At 50.0% G+C, this 25,725-nt stretch overlaps 2 protein-coding genes across 2 annotated transcripts; one reads left to right on the forward strand and one right to left on the reverse strand.

The window, feature by feature from the left end:
• Window positions 1-9,508: 9,508 nt before the first annotated feature.
• Window positions 9,509-11,697, reverse strand: LOC100543283 (uncharacterized). The gene is given in 4 exon segments (XM_085214681.1): window positions 9,509-10,211; window positions 10,213-10,906; window positions 11,012-11,199; window positions 11,552-11,697. Coding segments are annotated over 4 exon segments (1,338 nt in total). The 3' UTR covers window positions 9,509-9,901.
• A 5,616-nt stretch (window positions 11,698-17,313) lies between these two features.
• Window positions 17,314-25,606, forward strand: LOC100548169 (uncharacterized). Its single transcript, XM_085214682.1, has 5 exons — window positions 17,314-17,375; window positions 22,051-22,129; window positions 22,315-22,411; window positions 23,046-23,156; window positions 23,252-25,606. Exons 1-5 carry the CDS (start codon window positions 17,314-17,316, stop codon window positions 24,430-24,432), a joined length of 1,530 nt encoding a protein of 509 aa, XP_085070808.1. The 3' UTR covers window positions 24,433-25,606.
• Window positions 25,607-25,725: the final 119 nt, after the last annotated feature.

Below are 25,725 nucleotides of genomic sequence, written 5' to 3' on the forward strand. Positions count from 1 at the left end.
ATGCATTTTAAAAAACTCAAGTTTACCACAAAAGCATCCAGAAATGCTCTTTGGTTAAAAACAAGCAACAGGATAAATGGCTGGAGAGAATATCAGCAGTCTACAAAGCCAAAATGTGAATAATAAATGTGTGCAGTGGTACAGTGAAGTACCTGATGTTCTCACTTGTCACAATGTTCTGCTAAACTTAATTATCTCTGGGAAAAAAAAACAAGTGGAACTTCTACTAAACTGAATCTTTTGGGAAAAGTAATATATATATATATATTTTAAATATTTCCATCAATATTTTCCTTTCAAATATGGAATCTGAACAATTGCCACATTTTGTCAACACCAGTAATTATTCATAGACAGAATTTCAATAATGCTTCATATTACATTGTGTGACAGTATTCTCTTGATTGAGCTAAAAGAAATGGAAGAGATAAGAGTATTTTAAAATCTTCATTTAATCTTACCTAATATATTCTTCTTTGTTTTCTTCTGTCACGAGAATGTTGCTACCGTTTGGCTTCAAGTCATTGATTTTGATTTCACCTAGAATTTCTTTATCAACTGAGAAAACATTTCCAAGCCACATTCTTCAACATCATTCTCTCTGCAAGGAAGAAAATGTAATTATAAATACCAGGTCCAGACTGTGCACGCAGTAGAAGAGATGGGTATGAAAAATATAAGGACTTTTCTTAACTGTGTAGAGCTCAAGAATCAAGCTAAGGAAATGTAACACAATAGCTGTGGTTCTGTAAGATTTACAGACTTCACCTCACTGATGTGCATAAGCAAACTGTGCACTGGGTACAGCAGTATCCCTAAATTCATCTGTCACTGGGCTGACAAATTGCTGCCCCTAAGCGGATTGCCTATGGAATACAAAAACCTTTCAAGTAATGACATTGTTGTTGTTTCATTACCTGCTGCCTTGTCAAGTAATAGCAGATAAGAAGAAAAAGACTCAGAATGCTTAACAAATTATCTCCAACTCCAGTATATTTATGGGACTATTTTGCAAATACATCAAAGTATCCCAAGCTCCTAAGTTAACAAAACAATACATTCCTGAGAAAGAGGAATTTTCTCTTTAGAAACTTCAAAATAAGAAGAACCTTCATTCAACAAACATTCTCGGATCTCTGTTCTCTCTATAAGGTTCAATAGCCAGAATAACAGGTGCAACATTGCAGTGTCTGTGTTCTATATGTATGTATGTGCTTCTATACAGCAGTGCTGCACTGGGGCAGGCAGGGACAAGGCTGCTGTCCCCACAGCTGTGCTTTGCTCTTGCTGCTAGAGCAGCACCGGTATCACAGCCATGTTTTGGCTCCTGCCAAGCAGTGCTGGCACAGCATCAACTCTGCAGCCCCTGAGCCAGCAGGCTGGGCGTGGGCAAGAGGAGAAGGAAGGGACATCAGCAGGGCACTGATCTGACCTGAGTGAAGGGATATCGCGTACCATACGACGCCACGCACAGCTGGGGAGCTGGGGAAGGGCCACAGCATGCACTGAGGCCCTGCTTTCCAAGGGGTGGCCAAACACTGCTTACTACTGAGAGAAGCTGTGGATTTCCCATCCCTGCGGGTGCCCAAGGCCAGGCTGGATGGCACCCTGGGCAAGCTGATCTGGTGATGTCTGACTTAGTGGCTGGCAACCCTGCTGGCAGCAGTGGAGCTGGAACCAGATGGACTTTGAGGTCCCTTCCAACCTCATTCTATGATGAGCAGAGGATAATTGTTTTCTCTCCTTGTATGGCCTTTGCTTGATGTTTTTCTTTTTCCTCCTTTTCCTTTAAATTGTCCTTATCTCAACCTATGAGCATTTCGTTCATTTATTTTCTGACCACATCTTCTCTCCCCCTTCTTCCTTTGAGGAGGGGCAGTGACAGCATGCTGTGGTGGTGTTCTGTTGATAACTGGTGTGAAACCACCACTTGATGAACATTTCCCCAACATAAAATGCAAATGCCCTGAACTATAAGCATAGAAACATCAATATTGAAAACACCACCGTGATGTATTTAGTGCTGTGATGCAGCGGTGCTTCTCAATTTCATCTCTCCAAAATACAATACGAAACCTCAGGAGAGCTGATGGATGGCAAAATAAAATTCCTTCTTCCTTTCAGATGAAAGACACCTGCACTAACTGACTCAGCTTGAGCAGAGGGGCCTCACTAGAAGAACTCTCAAGGTCTTTCCAAAGTAATTCTGCAGATTTTCTGAAACAGTGGGAACGAGAAAAACGAACACCTAATAGGCAGAACAGAAAGTGATTCAACATCACTGCAAGGCTTCCTGGGAACATGCATCATTTGCTTTTTTGGTGATTAATCAAATGGCATCCTCCCTGCCAGGTGTGATTTTTTTACTGCACATTTACAGACATTTCCTTCAGCAGTGCTGGTAAGCAGGTCCAGCTCCTGACCTCTGCATTTGGAGCTCAGTGCACGCTGCTCAGAGGTCTGAAGGTTCTTCTCTGAAATGCTCACGTACTTCCGTGTTTACTCAAAAGGGGCAAAGCCTTTCATGGACTCCAGATTAGAGGACTTCTGTATCAGTGCAGATACATATATAGTTTGATTATATATATATAGTTTGTATTTTCTCTAGGGATAGCTTTCAGAAAAGTTCTTGCTACAGCCCTAAGTTTCCTCACTGCTTTTTGTTCTGAGGCAATAAACTAGAAGTTAAAAAAAAAATCTGAACAGCCAAACTAGCCAAAAAGAAACCCCCTCAAAATACTAAGTGTAAATTAATAAAAGCATATGTAGCTAGCAGAGTGGAGAAATTTGAAACTAACACTTAGAGTGAAATGCAAAAGTTGTTTTTGACAAGTTCTGAGTTTTCTAGTTCCCTGCTTCCTATGTAAGCTTCTCCTGGTAGGACTGCTGGTCCTACTTGGAAACTTACTCAAACTTTCTGTACTTGGAAAGCTCACACAAACTGTCACCTGAATGCTGTCTGGCAATGCTGCACACTTTGAAGTAAAGGTGAGGAGGGGGAAAAAGTAATCTGTAATGTCTACAAGTTCTCTTCCATGCCATTGACAAGCAGCTTAGTACTGATATTCAGAAGGCTCTGTGCTCTCTTTTGATCCATTATAGTAACACATGCATCAAAAGAACTGTACAGAGAATAAATACAACACACTTCTGCACCAAAAGACCTTCAAGTTATCAAATGTTATTTAAAAAAAAACAAAACACTGCTTTGAAATGTGCAAATGATAGTGCTGAACAAGTGTCCAGCTCACCTGTACTACACAGACAAACGCAAAGAGGTGTCTATGGCTAATGGCTAAATGGTTGAAGGTTAAAACAAGTGCAAGATAACACAATATAATACAATCTGATTGAAATTGAGACTAATAAATCAAATAAAATAGGAGAGAGAGAGTTCCCGAGACCGATTCAAGCCTGAAAAGCTTGGAACGGCCAGGAAAGCACCTCCAGCACCCACTTCCAGGCAGTAAGAGACCGTCCCACCCGGAAGGGCCAGATCCCATGACTTCTGTAATGTATAGGGATAGGTGCCTGGAACTGGAGCATTAACACTTTAACTCCCAGTACACTACATGATGTTTTGATGCGGAATACTGAGAACTAAAACCAAAAAAATATAAAACCATGACAATATATTTTTTTTCCATTTAATTTTTTTCCATTTTTTTTCCATTGCAATTCATTTGAAAATTAGTAATGGACAAACCTCAAGCTTTTGAGAGGTCTGAACTGGTCATGAAAAGCATCCAGAAGCTCAGAGGCTTATCCAAAGCTAATCTGAAAATTTCCAAACGTCTTTGCTCTAGACAGAGGCACAGAAACCCACTGGCTCAGGACTCCCATCACTAACTGGGCTCGCCTCTCTCACTCTGCTCCTTCACCAAACATTCAAGACTGGTTTTTACCACGTCCTTGCTGAAGAGCACGCAAGGTACGCAAGCACACCGTTCTCCCTAGGAAAAACATGGCTCCTAGGCACCTACACTGCAAACCTATAAACAGACGTTTAAGTCTCATAGGAATCAGAAAAACTTAACAACATACACCTGAGGCCCCTGTTTAGCAGTAATGGTTTGCTGACTTTGGGCTCACAACATGATTCCAACTTGCCACCTTCCTGCCTTCCAACTGCCTTCACTGTGCTTTGAAGCTAAGATCCAGTGCCTTAATGCCCTTATGTAACAGCATCTACTTCATCAAACACAGAGGAAGGAGTGTCTCAGTAATGTCTCTCAGTATGAATGTACTGCATCAAGGCGTGAAGAATTCTCTGACTATGTGTCAGCTATTCGTAGCCACAGCCTTGCAACCTATTTGTAAAGCAAACCCTCATATGATCATTTATGATCGCGGATGGCATACGGTGCTGTCAGGAACAGCCTTCTGATAGCTTTTAATAGCTGGGAAATGCAATTAATCTCCCATCTCTCTCAGTTTGGCCTTATGGTGGCACTGGAGAAAGTGCAACACACCTTTCCTATGTTATATCCAGGTTGGAAATTGAAGAGACTTATCCTGGGAACACGGCAGAAAGGAAGGCCCCTCCTGTGCCAATGAGTGGAAAACGCCATGCCCCATCAGCTGGCTGACCTTGTGCTTCTCCTCTCTTTTCCCTCCCACACTTCAGTGCACTTCCAGAAGCATTTATGACTGTGGAGGAAGCCTAATTCTCCTGCAGTGTTGGCTCATCACTGCACTGGAAGAGGGAAGAGTTTGTGAGACACAGGGGAGTACTGGGCCAGTGCTTGGCCATGCTGCTGAATGAAGCACAATTGAATCAACCCCTGATTCAAGGTGTCATGAAAAGGCCAAAATACATGTAGAAAAAAATTTCTGTGTAATAAATGTGTAATAAATAACTCTTCAGAGTTTTGAGGACTGTCTATAAATTCTCATGATTTATTTTTCATCAGCCATGGACAGCAAGATAATAACTTTCACATTTTATCTTAACATAGACTTACACAAACTTTAAAAAATAAAAAAAAATTCATTTGTAAGTGAGCTTCAGAGATCATCTAATCCAACTGCCTGACCATTTCAGGACTAACCAAAGGCGAAAGCACGCTATGTAGGGCTTTATCCAAATGTCCCTTGAGAACCAGCGGTCATGGGTCAAGAAACTTTAAAGGAAGCATTTCCCAGGGTCTATTTTGAATGCAGTAAGTTGGAAGATGAAAGAGAAGAAGAGAGTTTTTTTGTCCTGACTTGAGAAAGCAACCGATGTAGGGGCTACATAGGTAGAGGAGGATGAAAACCTGGCTGAATGACCAGACTGGTCAGAGTGGTGGTACTGGCAGAAGTGTTGCTGGAGAACAGTAGCTGCAGATGTGCTGCAGGGGCTAATAATGGGCCTAATCCTATTTGACGTTTCCATTCATAATCTGAACTGAGAGACAGTGGAGTTGAGGATGCTGAGTGGAAGAACCACGTCAAGAAGTAGGAAAACAGGCCAGTAGCAGGAAGTCTGACTGACGCTTCAAGGGTTAGAGTCACTTGGAAATATTCTTTGGCTCACAGCATTAGAAGATTTGGGGGACCAAGGCAGGTGGTTAACATTCAAGCACCACTTCCTATGATTCCTCTACACTCGAAATCAGTGCATTCCTCTGTGTTAAAAGTCAGACAAAGCTGAACAGAGTCCGGCATGGATGAGCAAGGAGCTCATGGATAATCTCAAAGGCAGGAAGAAAGTCTATGAAATGTGGAAAAGGGGCATGGGCACTTGGGAAGAATAATGGAATGCTGTCAGGGCCGGCAGGGATGCAATGAGGAAAGCTAAGGCCCACTTGCAAATTAAATTTGGCAAAGGAGATCAAGGGAAAACAGGAAGGATATTCAAGTGCCTTAATGGCGAAAGGAAGGCTAGCGAAAATACGGGTCTGCTGCTGAATGAGGTGAGTGCCCTGGTAATAGAGGACATGGAGAAGGCAGAGTTACTGAACGCTTTCCTTGCTTCAGTCTTTACTGATAAAATTGCTCCTCAGAAATCACAGAACCTGGAGATAAGGGAGTGTCTGGAAAAAGGAAGACTTCCCCTTGGTTGAGGAGGAGCTGGTCAGATTGCCTCGAGAAAATTAATGCCCACAAATCAATGGGCATCAACAGGATTCACTCAAGTGTGCTGGAGTTGCTGGCAGAAGTGATTATCAAACCATCTATCATCTTTGAAGTGTCTTGGAGAATGGGAGAGCTGCGTGAAGACTGGAGGATAGCCAATGTCACAGCAGTCTTCAAAATGAGCAAGAAGGACAATCCGTGAAACTGCAGGCCAGTCAGCCTCACCTCTGACCCTGGAAAGGTGATGGAACAACTTGACCTGGATGCCATCTCTGAGCAATTGGAAGAAAAGGTCATTGGGAGCAGTCAGCATGTATTCACCAAGGGGAAATCATGCTTGAGCAAACTGGTGGCCTTCCTTGGTGTCATCACTGTCTGGGTAAGTGGTGAGAAGGCAGTGGACATTGTGCAGACAGGGAACTGCTGGGGAGAGTCCAGTGGAGGGCAATAAAGATGATTGATGCCAGAAGCATCACCCATATGAGGAAAAAGAGAAAGACCTGCGCCTGTTCAGCATGCTGTAGGAAAGGCTGAGAGGGAATCTTAGTAACACTGGTGAAGATCCAAAGGGATATCAACTGGGGCAGTGTATGGGGGGAGGATTGTCTTCTGCCCCACTGAAGACAATCCTCTGAGCTCTGCCAGTCAGCTAGATCTCAATCCAGCTCACTCTCCACTCACCTAGCCTACAGCTCCTCAGCTCACCTGCTATAATGGTTTGGGAAACAGTGTCATCAGATCATTTATAAAAACACTGAGGGGAACTGGCATCAAAACGATGTCTCTGGGAATCTCAGTAGCGATGGGCCACCAGCCTGATAACTCCATTTCCTATGGGACTTTGAGGCCATGCCATCACTCAGCGGTTCATACAGTATATTCTTGGTCAGCTGTATGCCAAACATTTTGTTGACAAGGATACCGTGAGAATCCTTAGCAGAAGCTTTGTTGGGCTTCCCTTGGTGAACTAGAGGAGTAAATCTGTCATCAAAGCAAATTAAGTTTATCCACAGGACCTTCCCCTTGTGAGCCCATGTTGGCTGTTCCCGATGAGCGCGTTATCTTTGCAGTGTTTCTCAGTAACTCCCAAAATGATCTTCTCCATAATTTTGCCAGGTCCCACAGTGAGACCAGCAGGCCTGTAATTACCAAGGTCTTCTTTCTTGCTCTTCTTGGAAACTGGGATGTTTGCCAGCTTCCAGTCAACTGGGACATGTCGAGATTCCCAAGACCCTTGGATAAACCCCACAGGCCATACATTTACATGCCTGCAACTGGAGCAGCAAATCCCACGCAGGTTCGTAGTCAGTTCCTCCCATGTAGCCTGGTCTCACTCCGTGTGTCCATTCACCTTCCCTTCCACACAAACTCTAGAAGAAAATCTCTGCTCAGAGGAGCTGGACTTCTGCCTCACTTCTTGACTTGCAACACTGGAGAGGAAAAAAACTGAGTTTTCTAACTCTTAATGCAACTAGTCACGATGTGGGGAAAACAAGGGGGAAAATCAGCAGTTACAATGATTTTTCAGGGAGTAAAAGTGTAAAATCTTCTTTATTCTTATTTTCTTTTCGGGGAAAACTCACTCAGTGGTTCTGAGAATGTGGTGATGCAAGATGAAAACACAAAGTAGTGAGAATGCTTTTTGGGTGAACCTAAAAGGAAAGAGGAGACACGACTGATGCCACAGGACAGCAATTCACTGGATGCAGTTGGAAAGTAACTCATTCCAGCTCCTGGCTGGGCGACTGCCTCCTGTTGCTGGGGTTCCCCACGCCTCCCAGCCTCTTGCTTCCTCCCCACGCATTTTCCCTTGGAGCTGTGAGTTCCTCCAACCAAGGCCCTGCTGCACCTCTCCTGCACCAGACCAGGCCCTGATGCCTGGGATAGAGGAAGCAGCACACTTCAGTACTGCAATCATCATCTCCTTGCAGCTTGCAGGGGGCAGGTCAGAGAACATTCAGAGGACATGGGCAAGCTCCTGCTGGCTTCACTAGCTCACCAAAATCAACTCCACTTCCTGCCAACTGCATTCCAAGCATAGCAGCTTTAGCTGAGCACAGCAAATGTGAAGGATCTGCTGCAGGAGGTCTCGGACACAATTTCCCAAGGTCAAAGCAAAAACCTTCAAGCTCAAAAGGGATCACTTGCAAGACAAGCATGCCCTGGAGAGCGATCTGATATCTCTGTGCTGTGGGGATGAGCTGCTGTTGCATCCTGTGGGCTTGCACTACCTTCTGCTCCCATCACCTCCTGAAACTTGGGATGGTGCATTTAGGAAGAACAAGCTCAGATTTTTCTACTTTTATTGGAGACAAACTAGGCTTGATGTATCACAGCTGCTCTGACCAGCTGATTAAAGCATTCGAGAAGAGCAGCAGAACCAATGTGCAGCACATTGGGTCAGGAAGGATGATGGGGTTGTGTGAAAGAAATGCCTTCCCCAGGAGCAAGCAATGGGCTAAAAGAGGCACCCAAACCAAGTCCTGCTTGCACCGTTCACTCTCCTCATTCCACATGCTGTCTTTCATTTTAAGAACAACAAATACTATAGTGAAGAAAGCTCCAGAACAACTCAGGTACTTTATTCACCCCCTTCCCTTTCCACTACAGATGATTCTCAGAAAACCTCCAAGGGCCATGTTACTGCTCTCCTGACCCTTCCCTCAGATTCATCAGAGCACTCACAAATTATTGAGAGCAACACATGCACACAGACACACAGAACACCCCTACACAGCTGCTTCTCCTTAGGAAATGGCATCAAAAAGCTGCTGGCATGAAGAACAGAAGAGGAAACCAGGCATGGAGAGACAACTGCTTTGGGTAGCAAGGAGAGGCCATCTGAAGCTCCTAGGTTAAGTCCCTTCTGCACAGGGTGCCAGTGATGCCATCTCCTTTGCAAACTCCTCCTGTGTGGGAAGAAGCATCTGGGTCTCCCTCATCCTTAAGCTTGCCAGAATCCTCTCAGCTAGTGGTTTTCCCAGAAGAAACGAGATGCCAGCCCTGACAGAAACTTTTCCTGCACCAGGAACACTTGTAGGGCCACTTCATTACATGGACGGGGCAATGTTTAATGAGGATCGAGCTCTGGATGAAGCTCTTCCTGCAGTGCAGGCATTTCTATGGTCTCTGCCCTGAGTGGATCCCCTGGCAAAAGCTCTTCCCACACACGGGACATTTCTAGCAGTTTCTGCCACGATTGCCACCTCAGGTGAGTGAGGAGCTCTGCGCTCTGCACAAAGCCCTGCTCACACTCGAGGCATTTCTAAGGCTTCCTGCCACGTGAACTCACTGGTGCAGGCACGGATTGGACTTCACCCAAGTGCAGACACTCTGGAACCTCAGCAGGTTCGAGCTGTGGCCAAAGCTCTTCTCGCAGGCTGCACTTTTGTAGGGTTCCTCATGTGGATCCACTGGTGTGTGATGAGCTCCCAGCTCTGGATCAAGGCACTCACTGGGACTCTCCTCTTGGGTTGGTTCTCTGGTGTCTACTGATGGTTGAGCTCCAGATGAAGCTCTTCCCACACTCCCTGCAGACAGGTTTTCTTCCTTCCTGGTGACGTATTGGCCCAGCTGAGGTTTCCTTTGGGTCCTCAGCTGCTGCCCCACAGCAGAGGAGTTTCTACAGGGGAGATAAGAGGTGACTCCCCTTGCACACAGCCCTCCCAGAAATGTGCCACCTGGCAGAGGGTTTCCTGTGGCTGTGACACATCCCACTCTGCATTCTCCCTTGCATGGCCACTCCACACAGCAACTACAGTTGAAAGAGAGCAATATGCAAAGAAGGAGAAAGAGGATTTGTTGGGCTGCAGAGCTCATCCTCCCAAGGGATTTGTAAGGTTCACCAGCACACAAAGCCACAGGTGGTGACCAGCCTATGGCTCTGGCTGAAGTTCTTCCAATGTTCGGGGCTCTGCAGGCTCTGTATGTTGTATGGCTGTACCGGTATGTATCGAGGCTGGAACTGTTTCTGAAGGTTCCCGCATCTTGGGATGCTTCTAAAGAATGTGTGCACTGTGGATGTGCTTGTGGGTGTTGAGATTAGACTGTATTTAAAGCTTTTCCCGCACTCTGGACACTTATAGGGTCTCTCTCCTGTGTGGATGCGCTGGTGGCGCTTCAATAGTGAACTGCTTTTAAAGCTCTTCTTCACACTCAGGACAATTGTAGGGTCTCTCTCCTGTATGGATGTGCTGGTGCAGCTTCAATTCATAATTGTCTTTGTAGCTCTTCCCACACTCAGGACACTGAAATGGTCTCTCTCCTGTGTGGTTGCGTTGGTGGTAGGTGAGGTGGTGACTCCTTTTGAAGCTCTTCCCACACTCAGAGCACTTGTAGGGTCTCTCTCCGGTGTGCATGCGTTGGTGACAGTTGAGGTGGGAACTCCTTTTGAAGCTCTTCCCACACTCAGAGCACTGAAAGGGTCTCTCTCCAGTATGGACGCGCTGGTGACCAGTGATTATGTAGGATCTCCTTTTGAAGCTCTTCCCACAGTCAGAGCACTTGTACAGGCTCTTTATTGAGTTTGTGCACTGGTGGTTAACGATGCTGGAATCTTTTTCAAAGCTATTTCCACACTCAGTGCGAGGATTCTGCTTTTTCTTCTGGCTCACATCCTTGCTGCTGGGTTCTTCAGGCTGCTTTTGACCCGTGTTGAAGTCCAGTGGGCTCCTTCCTGTCTTTCCCAGATGCTTTCCCAGTGGCTTCTCGATGAGCTCACCCTGACCTTGTGATAGGCCTCCTTGGACGGCCCTTCTGATTTCTTCCACGGAGGTGCCACTCAACTGCCTTTCGGCCACAACACTTTTCTGCTTATCTTCCTTTATATTTGTAAGCCCATCCCCTGCTGGATGGCAGAGAAAATCCAGAAATAGCAGATGGTACACAAAATAAAACCCAGACAGAGATGTCTCTTTCAGCCCCAACCTCCTCCTTCCCTGCACCACCTCACCTGGGCTGAGGTCTCCTGGCGTGGCCTCAGGGCTACGCACATCTGGGATCCAGGGCTCTTCCCCTCCTTCAAGCAGGGAGATCAGCACGGGTTTGGGGGTTAGAAGTGAAGCTTCAGTGAGAGAAACAGGGGAGATGTGAGCATTTCCATCATTCTGGCACAGCTGTTTCTCCAACTCCACCGTGTCCCTCCCCAGGGAGAAACCACAGTTTGGGCCTGAATGACACTGTGCAAACACATCCCCATTCAAATGTTTCCATCAGTTTTTTCCCAACTGCTCTGTGTTAAAGGCTTCAAAAACGTATACAGGAATGGAACAGAAAACCAATAAACACTAAAGGAGTAACCTGGGAGTGATCAGTTAGTTGGAGCTGATGGCACCATGCAGCGCAACAACACAAAGGCTGTTTGCAGGGAGATGGCCATCCCCCTCCAGCATGACGCCAGCTTGCAAGCAATGATTCTGGGGCTTTTATCAAAGGGCGCAGCACTCTAAGCCACTCTGAAACTCATGATTCTCTGCTGTCCCTTTCCTGTTGCTTGTCTTGGTCAACGAGTAACTCTATGGCAATTATTCCAGGCCCGGCCTGCAGAGGCTCATTCTGCACAGCCACAGGTCCCCAGCGAGGAGGAAAGGCAGCAAAGCCCTCACCCAGCGAGGCCACGCACTGGTACGTCTCCAGCATCACGTCCCAGCAGGGCGCCCACTCCTCCCTGCTGAAACACACCTCCGCAAAGCTCACGGGCTCCTGCAAGCAAAGAGCTCCTTGCTGGGAACAGCCCAGGCCCAGGGAAGCAGCTCGCACAGGACACAAACTCCAGTCCCAGCCGCTTCTCTGGCCCCAGCGCACACATGCTGGCTGAGGCCATCCCTCTGCCCCCTGCATTCACATCCCTCGCCCCTCGGCCTCTCCTGCCCATTTCCCCCAGCTACCTGAGATGGACGTGCTGTGCCCATCTGCTGCTCTCCTGCAGGAACGATCACGGCTGGAAGGCAGAAGTCGAACTGGAGCCTGCAGGGACAAGAGCAATGGCAGGGGAGCTGTGAGAGAACGCAGCAGTCCCTGTCCCAGCCCAGCCCTCCGCAGCCCAGATGCAGGGCACTGCCTGGGGATGGCACAGCAGGCCTTGCACAGGAGGACCAACACCAACAGCCCTGGTAACACTCTGGCTAAAGCTGATTACAAGTCACAAAGCTGACTCCAACTGGGTGGCAGAAAGCACTGACATTCAGCAGCTGAGGGTACACGGACTGAATGCCTAAAGACAGTGCAGAGCAAGGAGTCGGTCATCTTACCCCTAAACAGGGAGCAGCCCAAGCGCCCCTGAGCTCTCCTGCACGGCAGTGGCTGCACGACAGGATCTCCCCACAGTCAGGGATGTCGCCCAAGGTCACACCTGTACGGAGATCCCGCTCAGCCTGACACCGGAACACCAGGCTGACACAGATCTTCTGTAAGAGACTCGTGGTTGGTTTGGAAATTCGTGACCTTCTCTAAGCTGATGCGTTACAGCGATGATCTGAAGGTAATCACAGAATCATAGGATGGCCTGGGTTGAAAAGGACCACAATGACCACCTAGTTTCAACCCCCGGCCATGTGCGGGGACACCATCCACCAGACCAGACTGCCCTGAAATACATCCAGCCTGACCTCGAATACCCCAGAGGATGGGGCATCCACGTCCTCTATGGCTACCTTTTAATATGCCTCACTACCCGCTGAGTGAAAAACTTCCTCCTCGTATCTAAAATAAATCCCCTTGTCTCAATTTAAAACCATTCCCCTTGTCCCATCAATATCCACCCTCGTAAACAGCCGTTTCCTTCAAGTCCTGGAACGCCACAATGAGGTCTGCCCGCACCCTTCTCTTCTCCAAGCAAAAAAAAGCCCAGCTCCCCCATTGCACCCACAATGCCTCGGCGGCTGCATTCCCCTCCTCCCCCACCAGGGGGCGCTGCTTCCCATTCAGCTCAGCACGCACACCGCGCTCACTTCCAGGGCTCGTTCTCGGCACCGTGCGCCCTTTGCACGAGGCAGCCTGGGCTGCGCTTTACTGACGTGCTGCTCGGGCGCGTTCTCAGCGTGTGCTCCAGTCAGCCCGCAGGCTGCCGGCTGTTCAGCGTCTGTTACACAGCCCAGTGCCGGGGCTGCCGCAGATGCTGGACGAGCTCAGGGCCCGCAGCGGTGCGCTAAAGGCATCTGCAGCTCCCGGGACAGCCTGAACAAAAGCCTTGGCAGGGCTTTGCACGACCCCAGCTGAGCCATCAGCCCAGCGCTAAGCGCACAAAAGGCGACGCTGAAAGGGCCGCGAGGGGCAGGTGTTGCCTGCTGGTCCCCGAACCGAAACTGCGGGCTGTCGGGGAGGGGAGGGGGAAGGGAGTGGAAATTCCCCCCTCGGAGGCTTCACGTTCAGACACTCAAAAGGAGGCATCGGAGAGTTGAAGGCTTCCATCAATCCTCGCGTGCAGGGCTGCGAAGCGAGGTCATCTCGTATCTCCCGTGGCCCAGAGGGAGAAACGCGGTCCCAGCTGGGCTGCGTTACAGAGAGCCAAGCGGGCAGCACAGCACGCTGAGCTCCTCTGCTCGCTTCCTCGCTGTCCCAGTTCCAACCCCTTCCTGCGCCCCTCCATATACAGGCCGGGCTGCACCACGCCTGGGAACCGCCGCTCCCCTCGGCGCAGCCCGTCGGGCCCAGCAAACCCGCTGTGCCGGGCAGGAGCTGGAGCCGGGACCGGGCTCCCGCCAGGGCTACAGCAGTGCCGGCTCCGCCCCGCCCGGTGCCGCTCCCCGCTCCCCGCTCCGCTCCCGGTGCTGCTGGCAGGGGGCAGGAAGCGTGCGCTCCTCCGCACGAGCCACCAAGGGCACCTACCTTGGGTGCGGAACGGGCTGCTCCCACCTCCGGGGCGGGCAACCGGGCTCCTGGGAGTCGCGGAGAGCAGAGGATGCCGAGTGCCCTCAGCCCGGAGCTGCCCGCAGGACGCCTTGCTGCACCTCCTGCCACCGCGGGGCTGCCGGACGGCTTCCAGCCAGGCTCTGGCCGCTTCGGCACAGCCTCAGGTCCAGGCGGCGATTCCCACACGAGCACGCCCCGAGCCGGCTGCCAGGCCTCGGGCGGTTTCACAGCTCGTTCTCCTGGCACATCTGCACCCGGGGGAGGGAGGGAGGGAGGGATGGGAGCTGTGTTTTGTTATGCTAATGAAGCCTCGCTCTCTGCTGGGTCTCTTGGCTTCCTTTGCCGGGGACATTCGCACATCCTTGTGGTCACGCGTCCCCACGTTGCTGTCCTGGCGTTCATTTAACTCCTCTCAGCCGTGAGCAGGTCCCAGCAAGAGGCAATCTCCTGCTGTCCTGCTCTCGAGGGCAGCATCTCCTGCAGCTGGCTCACTTCCTCACTCAGCGCTGCCCATGGCACTGATGTCTCGTTTCTACTCACTGAGCAGTGAGTTCTATTTCGAACTGCTTCCTATCCTGCTTTCTCAATTCGGTCTTCTCTGCAAGGCATGAGCACAGTTAAGTTCTCTGCTGTACCAGGGCCGGCTCTGCTGTTTGCTGCTGTAGATCTACAGATTTTAAGGCCGCCCAGAAGGAATCGCCCTCGGGGTAACCGGGGGTTTGTGTCAGGAAAAACTGCTTTTTGTTCTATTGCACTGTCTATGGGGCAAAAGTGGATTCCTAGTTTCACTTGGCAGCGTTTAAGCTCTATGCACCTTTCTGCAGGGGATGTTCCTCTGAACTCTGCTGTGATCACAGCCGCATCTTTTTCCTTTGTGCTGATAACCCAGCTGTACAGATGACCAAAAGTATTTCCTCTGCTCACATCGAAGCTTTCCAGAAAGCCATGGTTTTGTAACACATTAAAAGTGCCAGTATCCCTATCACAGAGGAGGTCACACATCCTCTTTTGACACTGCTCTTAAGAAGAATAAAACAAAAGAATACAAACAAGCAAGCAAACGATCAAACCCATCCTATCCATTTTGGGACATTGTTCACCAGGTTCTTCCAAGTGTTCTCACTTCTGTCCCACTCAAGGCTAAGTAGAACTTCGGTATGTGTGGAGGAACACAGGTCATGGCATAAGCAGGATGACTTGCGGAAAACCAAACTCCATAACCACAAAATGATTATAAAGCAGGTATATTTTGTGTTTCAGCTCTCTGCACACACGCTGGGTGCAGGAGTAGCCTTTCCTAACCTGCACACTGTAAATGGACAGTTTAAGGATGTTTATAGAGACAAGTTGTACATATGCAAGAATATGAGAGGATATTGCAATTGATTCTAAGAAAGTAGGCATAGATTATTCTGATATTACAATTAGGATAGGAGGGGATATTCATTGGTTCCAACAAGTTATTATCATAGTCTCCACCCCAACTGCTGAGTTATTGTGACTTGCAGGGCTTATTCCTTGCTGTAGTGGCACAGTGTAAGTGCGCACCAGTGCCTGGAGCATCTGTTTCTCTACACCTTCTGACCTAGTACATAATTCCAAAACAATTCTAAAGGAATATGCTCCACATCAATTCCTCCCTTTTCTGCAATCTAGCAATCTTCACGTCGCTAGATGATGCCATTCTCTCCTCAGGATTTATGAAAAACGCCCTGCTTTCCATCTTTTGGCGCATCTTACGCTGCTTCCATTCAACATATTTAAGAAACAACGGAACAATGCGTACGAATATTCCAAGAAAGAGTAAGACTATGCAAGCCTTGAAAAAGCCAGGAAAAGCTCGGCAACCAACTGGTTAATCTGCTCCACAGTTCTGTAAATCCAAATGAGGTCTTGTCCAAAGTAACTTGGTGGATCACCTGAATTTGTTCCCACAGTTTAGTGGGAATCCGTTTCTTTTCGTTGAGTTTTGTCAGTTTTGATTAATTATAGCATACACCCCTCCTTCTTTGGCCGTCAGGAGATCAAGAGCCATTCCATTCTGCACAACTACTTGACTAAGAGAGGATACCTCTGTCTGCAATCCAAGTACAGCATCCATAGTTGAGTTCTTGTTATTCTCTGGTGTAGCTGCTATACTGACAATTGCCTTTTCTGATCCACTTACTCCTAGACTAGGAATAAACCATCCAATAAAACTATGGAACCCAGAGGGCCGGTCTATAAGGGTTATTCCCCGCTTCACCCTTTCCCAAGAGGTTCTCGGTATCCCTGGAGGAGGATCTGTGCCATTGAAGCACTAAGCATCCTCCTACATAATGCCCTTCTGGTTCTCAGGAAGAGTCTTACACTGAGGCCTGTCTATAGCTGTATACTGAATGTAGGTCCTTCACCTGCTTCCTGCTCCACCCCATAGTGCCCAATTGGTGGAGGGAGTCCCACACTGAGGGATTTCCATTCCTCCATCTCTCGGTAAGGCTGCACATATCGAACAATCAGGGAGCTTCAGGCTAAGCACTATTCCTTTAGTGGTGTTTAAATAGGTATTTTCACACCAGGCTAAAGCAAGTCTTATGTAACACGTGCAACCTATAAAACACATTCTAAACATATTGTCTCTTAATCCTTAGCTTCAATGGTCCGGTCTTCTTAATAGTCCACTGGGGCTGAGATGTCTTCTTAACTCACGTGTAGCTCCACCATGCTTGCTCTTTCACCTTGATCATTGTATATGATGCTCTGGAACCCCAAATCTTGGAACTGTCTCTTGTAACAACACTTCAGTTACTTCCTGCACCTTGTTGGTCCTGCAAGGGAAAAGCCTCTGGCCAACCTGAAAAGGTGTCTGTTAATACCAATGTATACCTATATCCCCTTTTATTTGGAGTTCAGATAAATCAATTCACCATTGTTGCCCAGGACAAATTCCCTTCCCTATTTGTCCATGGCACCCTGGGGCCTGTTCTAGGATTATTCTGCAAACAAGTCTCACATTGCTGTGTTACCTGCTTAGTGGTGGTGTATAAATTCCAAGCCACAACCTGTTGCCTCAAGTATTTATACAGGGCCTCGGTTCCCCAGTGAGTTTTCCTGTGCTCGGCCACGGTTATGGACCATAACAGGGAAGTGGGAACTATTATCTTGTTTTGAACCCTAATACCTCTGTGTCCTCTGTTTCTGAATGCTCTCCAAGCCCCCTCAATTCGTTTATCCAGGTCCTGTGTTTTGCTTCCTTTAATCTGTACATCACCGGGAGAAAATACAGACGTTCTCGCTCTGATTAGCAAAAGACCTTGGGAGATGGAAACAAGCAGACATGGAGTGAGAAAGCCGAAAGATTGGAGCCATTTGTGCCGGACAGAACCTCTCGACGTGATCACGAGGCGTCCAGCTTGAACACCTGGCATGGGAGTGAGAGATGCTATCGAGGTCAAGCTGAGCAGTGGCAAACCTGAGGTGGCTGACAGGTGAGTGGCCCGTGTCCACAGGACGGCACAGGAGGGACGAGCCCAGCTCTAGTGCCATCCCCTTCAGGGCAGGATGGAAGGAAGATACAGCACTGCTGCATGCAGCAAAAGGACGATTAATGAGACACTTGAACACGTTCAAGTTCATTGTACACAGTGAAAGTTTTTCTTCTGTACTAACAACAGACTCTGTCTAATTGCCACAGGTAAACCCTAATCTGCTTTGCTCTCCTCAACCTGTACGAGGACCTTTGGGTAGGAAAGGGCATAGAGAGTGTTCAACCAGTATTCCATAGCTGTATATCCATATGCAACACCGCCTTATCATCCCTAGAGAAGTCCGGAGCTCCTTTCCTGTTTGTGTACCCACTGCTCCAGTCTTTGCCACGTTGGTTCATGAAAAGAATGGGTTTTTTTTTAACCTTTGGAAAAGCAAACATCAGCTGATTCTCTGGACTCAATGGAAGACAGAAAATGGCGTCTTCTAGGTGCAGAATGATACACCATGCCAATTCCCCTGATAATTCTGTAAGCAGCGTGTATACCCAATGGGCATAATGCTACCAGTGGGCATAAATCCTACACTGTTCTACTGATGGCCCTTAAATCTTGTACTCACACTCCAATAACAACCCGAATTTCTGAAAACTGTCAATTATTGGCTGGATTCCTTTCCTATCTCCGAATTTGAGGGGGTTCTGTTTAATCCGAACCGGCTGAGCTCCCTGCTGTGTTCCAGTTGCTATTGCAGCTGCATTCTTAGCTCTTCCTGGGGTTTCTACCACCCATACCCCAGGACAGACTTGATCACTTGCTTTGTCTGGGATCCTGGTCCCAGCAGGGCAGTGATCAATGCTAAGCTAAGCACCTCTATTAACTGTTCTGCTTGATACCTTACATTCCAATTCTCCTTTCAACTTGATTTCAGCTTCCAGTTGTTCTAGTGAATCTTGCCCCAGTAAAGGTTCTGGTGAGTTTGGCACCTACAAACATTTGTGTATCCCTACCTGTTTACCTACACTACGTTGTAAAGGCTTAAGAAAGTCAACCTCCTCACTTCTGCCAGTGGCTTCCCTTACGGTTACAAATTCATCACTGACTGGAGTTACAGAAGTATTTAACACCCAATAGGTGTTCCAGTTCTACAAATTCCACACTTTGCTGCAATTCCTTCCTTAGCGTAATCTTCTCCACCCTTATCTGTTACTGCATCCGTTACCAAATCCAGTGCCTCTTATTGCAGTGGGATATCGAGTTTCCCAGGTCTCAGCAGATGAAGGCGATTCACTTCCAGCGTCTCACCTCCTGCCTTCGCCAAAGCAATAAATGTAACTGCTAAATGTCATCACCTTCCAACCACCATTGATTTGCTCACAGGGCCCCCAGGCTCTCCAGCAATATCTCAAGTGGAATTTGCCTGGGAACTTCCCTTCCCCGTGCTCCCCCATACTAAATTTCACTGATTCCTTGTTGTTCACCAAAGCCCTCACCTTATAGCTGGTACGTTAATGTGACCAAATACACATTCCTCTTTAAACCCCAGTCCACAACGCCAACTGAAATGCCAGTTTCCTCTGTTCCACTGCAATTCCTGGACACTACTGCAGGTCACATCTCTGATAACAAATACAGGGTTAAACAACCATCCAATTAAACTCGATTCCCACATTCACACCACTCACACCTCGGATCCAAAATTTAGCATTCACACCAGATGGCAGCCGCTTATAAAGTCTCTGTTGCTGGGTAATGGACTCTGCCTACTGCCCCAGGGCACGGGACACCGAATACCCTGGGCAGGAGCTATAACCAGTGTCCCCCGGCAACAAGAGCACTTGTACTGTAAATGGAATTCCACAAGCAGTAATTTTACAACAGAAACACTTAACAGTCACAAAGATAACAGTGAAAAACCAGTTTGGACATTCACTCCTTACATGATCCTACCAGGCCCCTTCCTGGCAGCCAACTGCAAATGCTCCCAGATACATTTTTGTTGTGATGATTTTTCCAAAGTATTACAAAGCTTACATTGCCGAGCACATTATAGCCTCACTCATGCAAGATTTCACCTGTGAGGTTCTGGGAATTCTCGAGATACCTCCCCAAGTGGGACCCTGCTCCCAGGGGTTGTGCTCCCACACTGATGGCCATCACCCAGCCTACAGCTGTGGATCCACCCTCAAGGGGAGCATCCTGGCTCCTTCACCATTCAAGATGCATAGAGTTTAAACACGGACAAGTGAAACTTGGAGCGCACTTTTGTCCCACAGAAAATGCAGGAGAACAGGAAGCAGTCTGCCCCAGACACAAACCCGCGGTTAACCCGACGGCAGTTCGTTCTTGGTGGCCTAAAAATCCGTAGATCTACCTCAGCGAACAGCAGAGCCGGCCCTCCTACAGCAGAGAGCTGAACCAAAGGAAGCCAAGAGCCCCAGCAGAGAGCGAGGCTTCATTAGCATAACAAAACACAGCCCCCATCCCTCCCTCCCCCCTCCCCCGGGTGCAGATGTGCCAGGAGAACGAGCTGTGAAACCGCCCGAGGCCTGGCAGCCGGCTCGGGGCGTGCTCGTGTGGGAATCGCCGCCTGGACCTGAGGCTGTGCCGAAGCGGCCAGAGCCTGGCTGGAAGCCGTCCGGCAGCCCCGCGGGGGCAGGAGGTGCAGCAAGGCGTCCTGCGGGCAGCTCCGGGCTGAGGGCACTCGGCATCCTCTGCTCTCCGCGACTCCCAGGAGCCCGGTTGCCCGCCCCGGAGGTGGGAGCAGCCCGTTCGCACCCAAGGTAGGTGCCCTTGGTGGCTCGTGCGGAGGAGCGCACGCTTCCTGCCCCCTGCCAGCAGCACCGGGAGCGGAGCGGGGAGCGGGGAGCGGCACCGGGCGGGGCGGAGCCGGCACTGCTGTAGCCCCGGCGGGAGCCCGGTCCCGGCTCCAGCTCCTGCCCGGCACAGCGGGTTTGCTGGGCCCGACGGGCTGCGCCGAGGGGAGCGGCGGTTCCCAGGCGTGGTGCAGCCCGGCCTGTATATGGAGGGGCGCAGGAAGGGGTTGGAACTGGGACAGCGAGGAAGCGAGCAGAGGAGCTCAGCGTGCTGTGCTGCCCGCTTGGCTCTCTGTAACGCAGCCCAGCTGGGACCGCGTTTCTCCCTCTGGGCCACGGGAGACACGAGATGACCTGATGCCTCCTTTTGAGTGTCTGAACGTGAAGCCTCCGAGTAGCGCTGGGCTGATGGCTCAGCTGGGGTCGTGCAAAGCCCTGCCAAGGCTTTTGTTCAGGCTGTCCCGGGAGCTGCAGATGCCTTTAGCGCACCGCTGCGGGCCCTGAGCACGTCCAGCATCTGCGCCAGCTCGAGCTCGTCCAGCATCTGCGGCAGCCCCGGCACTGGGCTGTGTAACAGACGCTGAACAGCCGGCAGCCTGCGGGCTGACTGGAGCACACGCTGAGAACGCGCCCGAGCAGCACGTCAGTAAAGCGCAGCCCAGGCTGCCTCGTGCAAAGGGCGCACGGTGCCGAGAACGAGCCCTGGAAGTGAGCGCGGTGTGCGTGCTGAGCTGAATGGGAAGCAGCGCCCCCTGGTGGGGGAGGAGGGGAATGCAGCCGCCGAGGCATTGTGGGTGCTGATGGCTGCAGCTGGCACGCATCCAGCGAGAGCCTTCAGGCTCCGTGCTGTCAGGTGGGCAGAGGGCTGAGATACTGACAGCAGAAAGTTGAGCTCTGCCCAGCAGTGTGAACTGCAATGGCTGCAGCTGGCACGCATCCAGCGAGAGCCTTCAGGCTCCGTGCTGTCAGGTGGGCAGAGGGCTGAGATACTGACAGCAGAAAGTTGAGCTCTGCCCAGCAGTGTGAACTGCAGGGAGCTGGGCTTTTTTTTGCTTGGAGAAGAGAAGGGTGCGGGCAGACCTCATTGTGGCGTTCCAGGACTTGAAGGAAAAACATAAATTAAAGGGGGAACGGCTGTTTACGAGGGTGGATATTGATGGGACAAGGGAATGGTTTTAAATTGAGACAAGGGGATTTATTTTAGATACGAGGAGGAAGTTTTTCACTCAGCGGGTAGTGAGGCATATTAAAAGGTAGCCATAGAGGACGTGGATGCCCCATCCTCTGGGTATTCGAGGTCAGGCTGGATGTATTTCAGGGCAGTCTGGTCTGGTGGATGGTGTCCCCGCACATGGCCGGGGGTTGAAACTAGGTGGTCATTGTGGTCCTTTTCAACCCAGGCCATCCTATGATTCTGTGATTACCTTCAGATCATCGCTGTAACGCATCAGCTTAGAGAAGGTCACGAATTTCCAAACCAACCACGAGTCTCTTACAGAAGATCTGTGTCAGCCTGGTGTTCCGGTGTCAGGCTGAGCGGGATCTCCGTACAGGTGTGACCTTGGGCGACATCCCTGACTGTGGGGAGATCCTGTCGTGCAGCCATTGCCGTGCAGGAGAGCTCAGGGGCGCTTGGGCTGCTCCCTGTTTAGGGGTAAGATGACCGACTCCTTGCTCTGCACTGTCTTTAGGCGTTCAGTCTGTGTACTGCTGAACCGTGTGTCAGTGCTTTCTGCCACCCAGTTGGAGTCAGCTTTGTGACTTGTAATCAGTGCCCTGCATCTGGGCTGCGGAGGGCTGGGCTGGGACAGGGACTGCTGCGTTCTCTCACAGCTCCCCTGCCATTGCTCTTGTCCCTGCAGGCTCCAGTTCGACTTCTGCCTTCCAGCCGTGATCGTCCTGCAGGAGAGCAGCAGATGGGCTACAGCACGTCCATCTCAGGTGGCTGGGGGAAGCGGGCAGGAGAGGCCGAGGGGCGAGGGATGTGAATGCAGGGGGAGAGGGATGGCCTCAGCCAGCGTGTGTGCGCTGGGGCCAGAGAAGCGGCTGGGACTGGAGTTTGTGTCCTGTGCGAGCTGCTTCCCTGGGCCTGGGCTGTTCCCAGCAAGGAGCCTCTTTGCTTGCAGGAGCCCGTGAGCTTTGCGGAGGTGTGTTTCAGCAGGGAGGAGCGAGTGCTCTACCGGGACGTGATGCTGGAGACGTACCAGTGCGTGGCCTCGCTGGGTGAGGGCTTTGCTGCCTTTCCTCCTCGTTAGGGCACTTGTGGCTGTGCAGAATGAGCCTCTGCAGGCCGGGCCTGGAATAATTGCCATAGAGTTACTTGTTGACCAAGACAAGCAACAAAAGGGACACAGAGAATCATGAGTTTCAGAGTGGCTTAGAGTGCTCAGCGCCCCGATAAAAGCCCCAGAATCATTGCTTGCAAGCTGGCGTCATGCTGGAGGGGGATGGCCATCTCCCTGCAAACAGCCTTTGTGTTGTTGCGCTGCATGGTGCCATCAGCTCCAACTAACTGATCACTCCCAGGTTACTCCTTTAGTGTTTATTGGCTTTCTGTTCCATTCCTGTATACATTTTTGAAGCCTTTAACACAGAGCAGTTGGGAAAAAACTGATGGAAATAAGATGTCCCTGCATAATCTTCAGGCATGTTAAAGGTGTGCTGGGTTTGAATGAAAATATCCTTTCATAATTTTCAGAGTTGTAAAAGCATCCTTTGTTCCAAGGGATGTGTTTGCACAGTGTCATTCAGGCCCAAACTGTGGTTTCTCCCTGGGGAGGGACACGAGTGGATTTGGAGAAACAGCTGTGCCAAAATGATGGAAATGTTCTCATCTCCCCTGTTTCTCTCACTGAAGCTCCACTTCTAACCCCCAAACCCGTGCTGATCTCCCTGCTTGAAGGAGGGGAAGAGCCCTGGATCCCAGATGTGCGTAGCCCTGAGGCCGCGCCAGGAGACCTCAGCCCAGGTGAGGTGGTGCAGGGAAGGAGGAGGTTGGGGCATCTCTGTCTGGGTTTTATTTTGTGTACCATCTGCTATTTCTGGATTTTCTCTGCCATCCAGCAGGGGATGGGCTTACAAATATAAAGGAAGATAAGCAGAAAAGTGTTGTGGCTGAAAGGCAGTTGAGTGGCACCTCCGTGGAAGAAATCAGAAGGGCCGTCCAAGGAGGCCTATCACAAGGTCAGGGTGAGCTCATCGAGAAGCCACTGGGAAAGCATCTGGGAAAGACAGGAAGGAGCCCACTGGACTTCAACACGGGTCAAAAGCAGCCTGAAGAACCCAGCAGCAAGGATGTGAGCCAGAAGAAAAAGCAGAATCCTCGCACTGAGTGTGGAAATAGCTTTGAAAAAGATTCCAGCATCGTTAACCACCAGTGCACAAACTCAATAAAGGGCCCGTACAAGTGCTCTGTCTGTGGGAAGAGCTTCAAAAGGAGATCCTACGTAAACCACCACCAGCGTGTCCATATAGGAGAGAGACCCTTTCAGTGCTCTGAGTGTGGGAAGTGCTTCAGATGGAGTTGCGACCTCACTGGTCACCAGCGCGTCCATACTGGAGAGAGACCCTTTCAGTGCTCTGAGTGTGGGAAGAGCTTCAAAAGGAGTTCCCACCTCAACTGTCACCAACGCATGCACACCGGAGAGAGACCCTACAAGTGCTCTGAGTGTGGGAAGAGCTTCAAATGGAGATCCCAACTCACATCCCACCAACGCATCCACACAGGAGAGAGACCCTACAGGTGCTCTGAGTGTGGGAAGAGCTTCAAATGGAGATCCCACCTCACCTCCCACCAACGCATCCACACAGGAGAGAGACCCTACAGGTGCCCTGAGTGTGGGAGGAGCTTCACAAGGAGTTCACACCTCATCTACCACCAGCATTTTCACACCGGAGAGAGACCCTACAAGTGCACTGAGTGTGGGAAGACCATAAAAACCCATTCCCATCTCATCTACCACCTGCGCACCCACACAGGAGAGAGACCCTTTCAGTGTCGTGAGTGTGGGAAGAGCTTCAAAAGAAGTTCTGAACTGAAGCGCCACGAGCGCATCCACACAGGGGAAAGACCCTATAAGTGTCCTGATTGTGGGAAGAGCTCCAAAAGCCATTCTGAATTGAAAGTGCACCAGTGCATCCACACAGGAGAGAGAACTTTCCAGTGTCCTGAGTGTGAAAAGAGCTTTAAACGAAGATGCAGTCTCAACACCCACAAGCACGCCCACACCGCACACAGGCTGTAGAAGCATCTCAAGACTCTGGGAACCTTCAAAAGCAGATCCAGCCTCATTACCTACCGGCACAGCCACACAAGATACAGAGCCTGCAGAGCCCCGAGTGTGGGAAGAGCTTCAGTCAGAGTCCCAGCCTGGTCATCACCTGTAGCTTTGTGTGGTGATGAAATCCCTTGAGTAGAGGAAGAGCTCTGCGGCCAAACTAAATCCCCTTTTCCCTCTTCGCATGAGGATTATGCATATTGTTCTCTTTCAACTGCTGTTGTTGTGTTGAGTGGCCATGCAAGGGAGAATGCAGAGTGGGATGTGTCACAGCCTTAGGAAACCCCTTGCCAGGTGGCACGTTTTTGAGAGGGCTGTGTGCAAGGAGAGTCACCTCTTATCTCCCCTGTAGAAACTCCTCTGCTGTGGGGCAGCAGCTGAGGACCCAAAGGAAACCTCAGCTGGGCCAATACGTCACCAGAAAGGAAGAAAACCTGTCTGCAGGGAGTGTGGGAAGAGCTTCATCTGGAGCTCAACCATCAGTAGACACCAGAGAACCAACCCAGAGGAGAGTCCCAGTGAGTGCCTTGACTGCAGGAAGAGGTCTGTCCAGAGCTGGGAGCTCATTACACACCAATGGATCCACATGAGGAACCCTATAAATGTGCAGCCTGCGAGAAGAGCTTTGGCCACAGCTCAAGCCTGCTGAGGTTCCAGAGTGTCTGCACTTGGGTGAAGTCCAATCCGTGCCTGCACCAGTGAGTTCACGTGGCAGGAAGCCTTAGAAATGCCTCGAGTGTGAGCAGGGCTTTGTGCAGAGGGCAGAGCTCCTCACCAGCCCTACAAGTGTTCCTGGTGCATCACTGACACCCTGTGCAGAAGGGACTTAACCCAGGAGCTTCAGATGGCCTCTCCTTGCTACCCAAAGCAGTTCTCTCACCATGCCCACTTTCCTCTTCTGCTCCTCCTGCCAGCAGCTTTTTGATGCCGTTTCCTAAGGAGAAGCAGCTGTGTAGGGGTGTTCTGTGTGTCTGTGTGCATGTGTTGCTCTCAATAATTTGTGAGTGCTCTGATGAATCTGAGGGAAGGGTCAGGAGAGCAGTAACGTGGCTCTTGGAGGTTTTCTGAGAATCATCTGTAGTGGAAAGGGAAGGGGGTGAATAAAGTACCTGAGTTGTTCTGGAGCTTTCTTCACTGTAGTCTTGTTTTTTGTTCTTAAAATAAATTTAAGCATGTGGAATGAGGAGAGTGAACGGTGCAAGCAGGACTTGGTTTTGGTGCCTCCTCCAGCCCAGTGCTTGCTTCTGGGGAGGGCATTTC

Source organism: Meleagris gallopavo, chromosome 33, assembly GCF_905368555.1.
Source record: "Meleagris gallopavo chromosome 33, MGAL_WU_HG_1.1, whole genome shotgun sequence".
NCBI classification, from domain to species: domain Eukaryota; kingdom Metazoa; phylum Chordata; class Aves; order Galliformes; family Phasianidae; genus Meleagris; species Meleagris gallopavo.

Bases quoted from the DNA above. Each gene is read 5' to 3' on its own strand.
- LOC100548169 (XM_085214682.1), top strand. From the start codon at position 17,314: ATGGGAGTGAGAGATGCTATCGAGGTCAAGCTGAGCAGTGGCAAACCT. The intron at 17,376-22,050 runs GTGAGTGGCCCG...TTGTCCCTGCAG, and splicing joins AAACCTGAGGTGGCTGACAG to GCTCCAGTTCGACTTCTGCC. The intron at 23,157-23,251 runs GTGAGGTGGTGC...TCTGCCATCCAG, and splicing joins GCCAGGAGACCTCAGCCCAG to CAGGGGATGGGCTTACAAAT.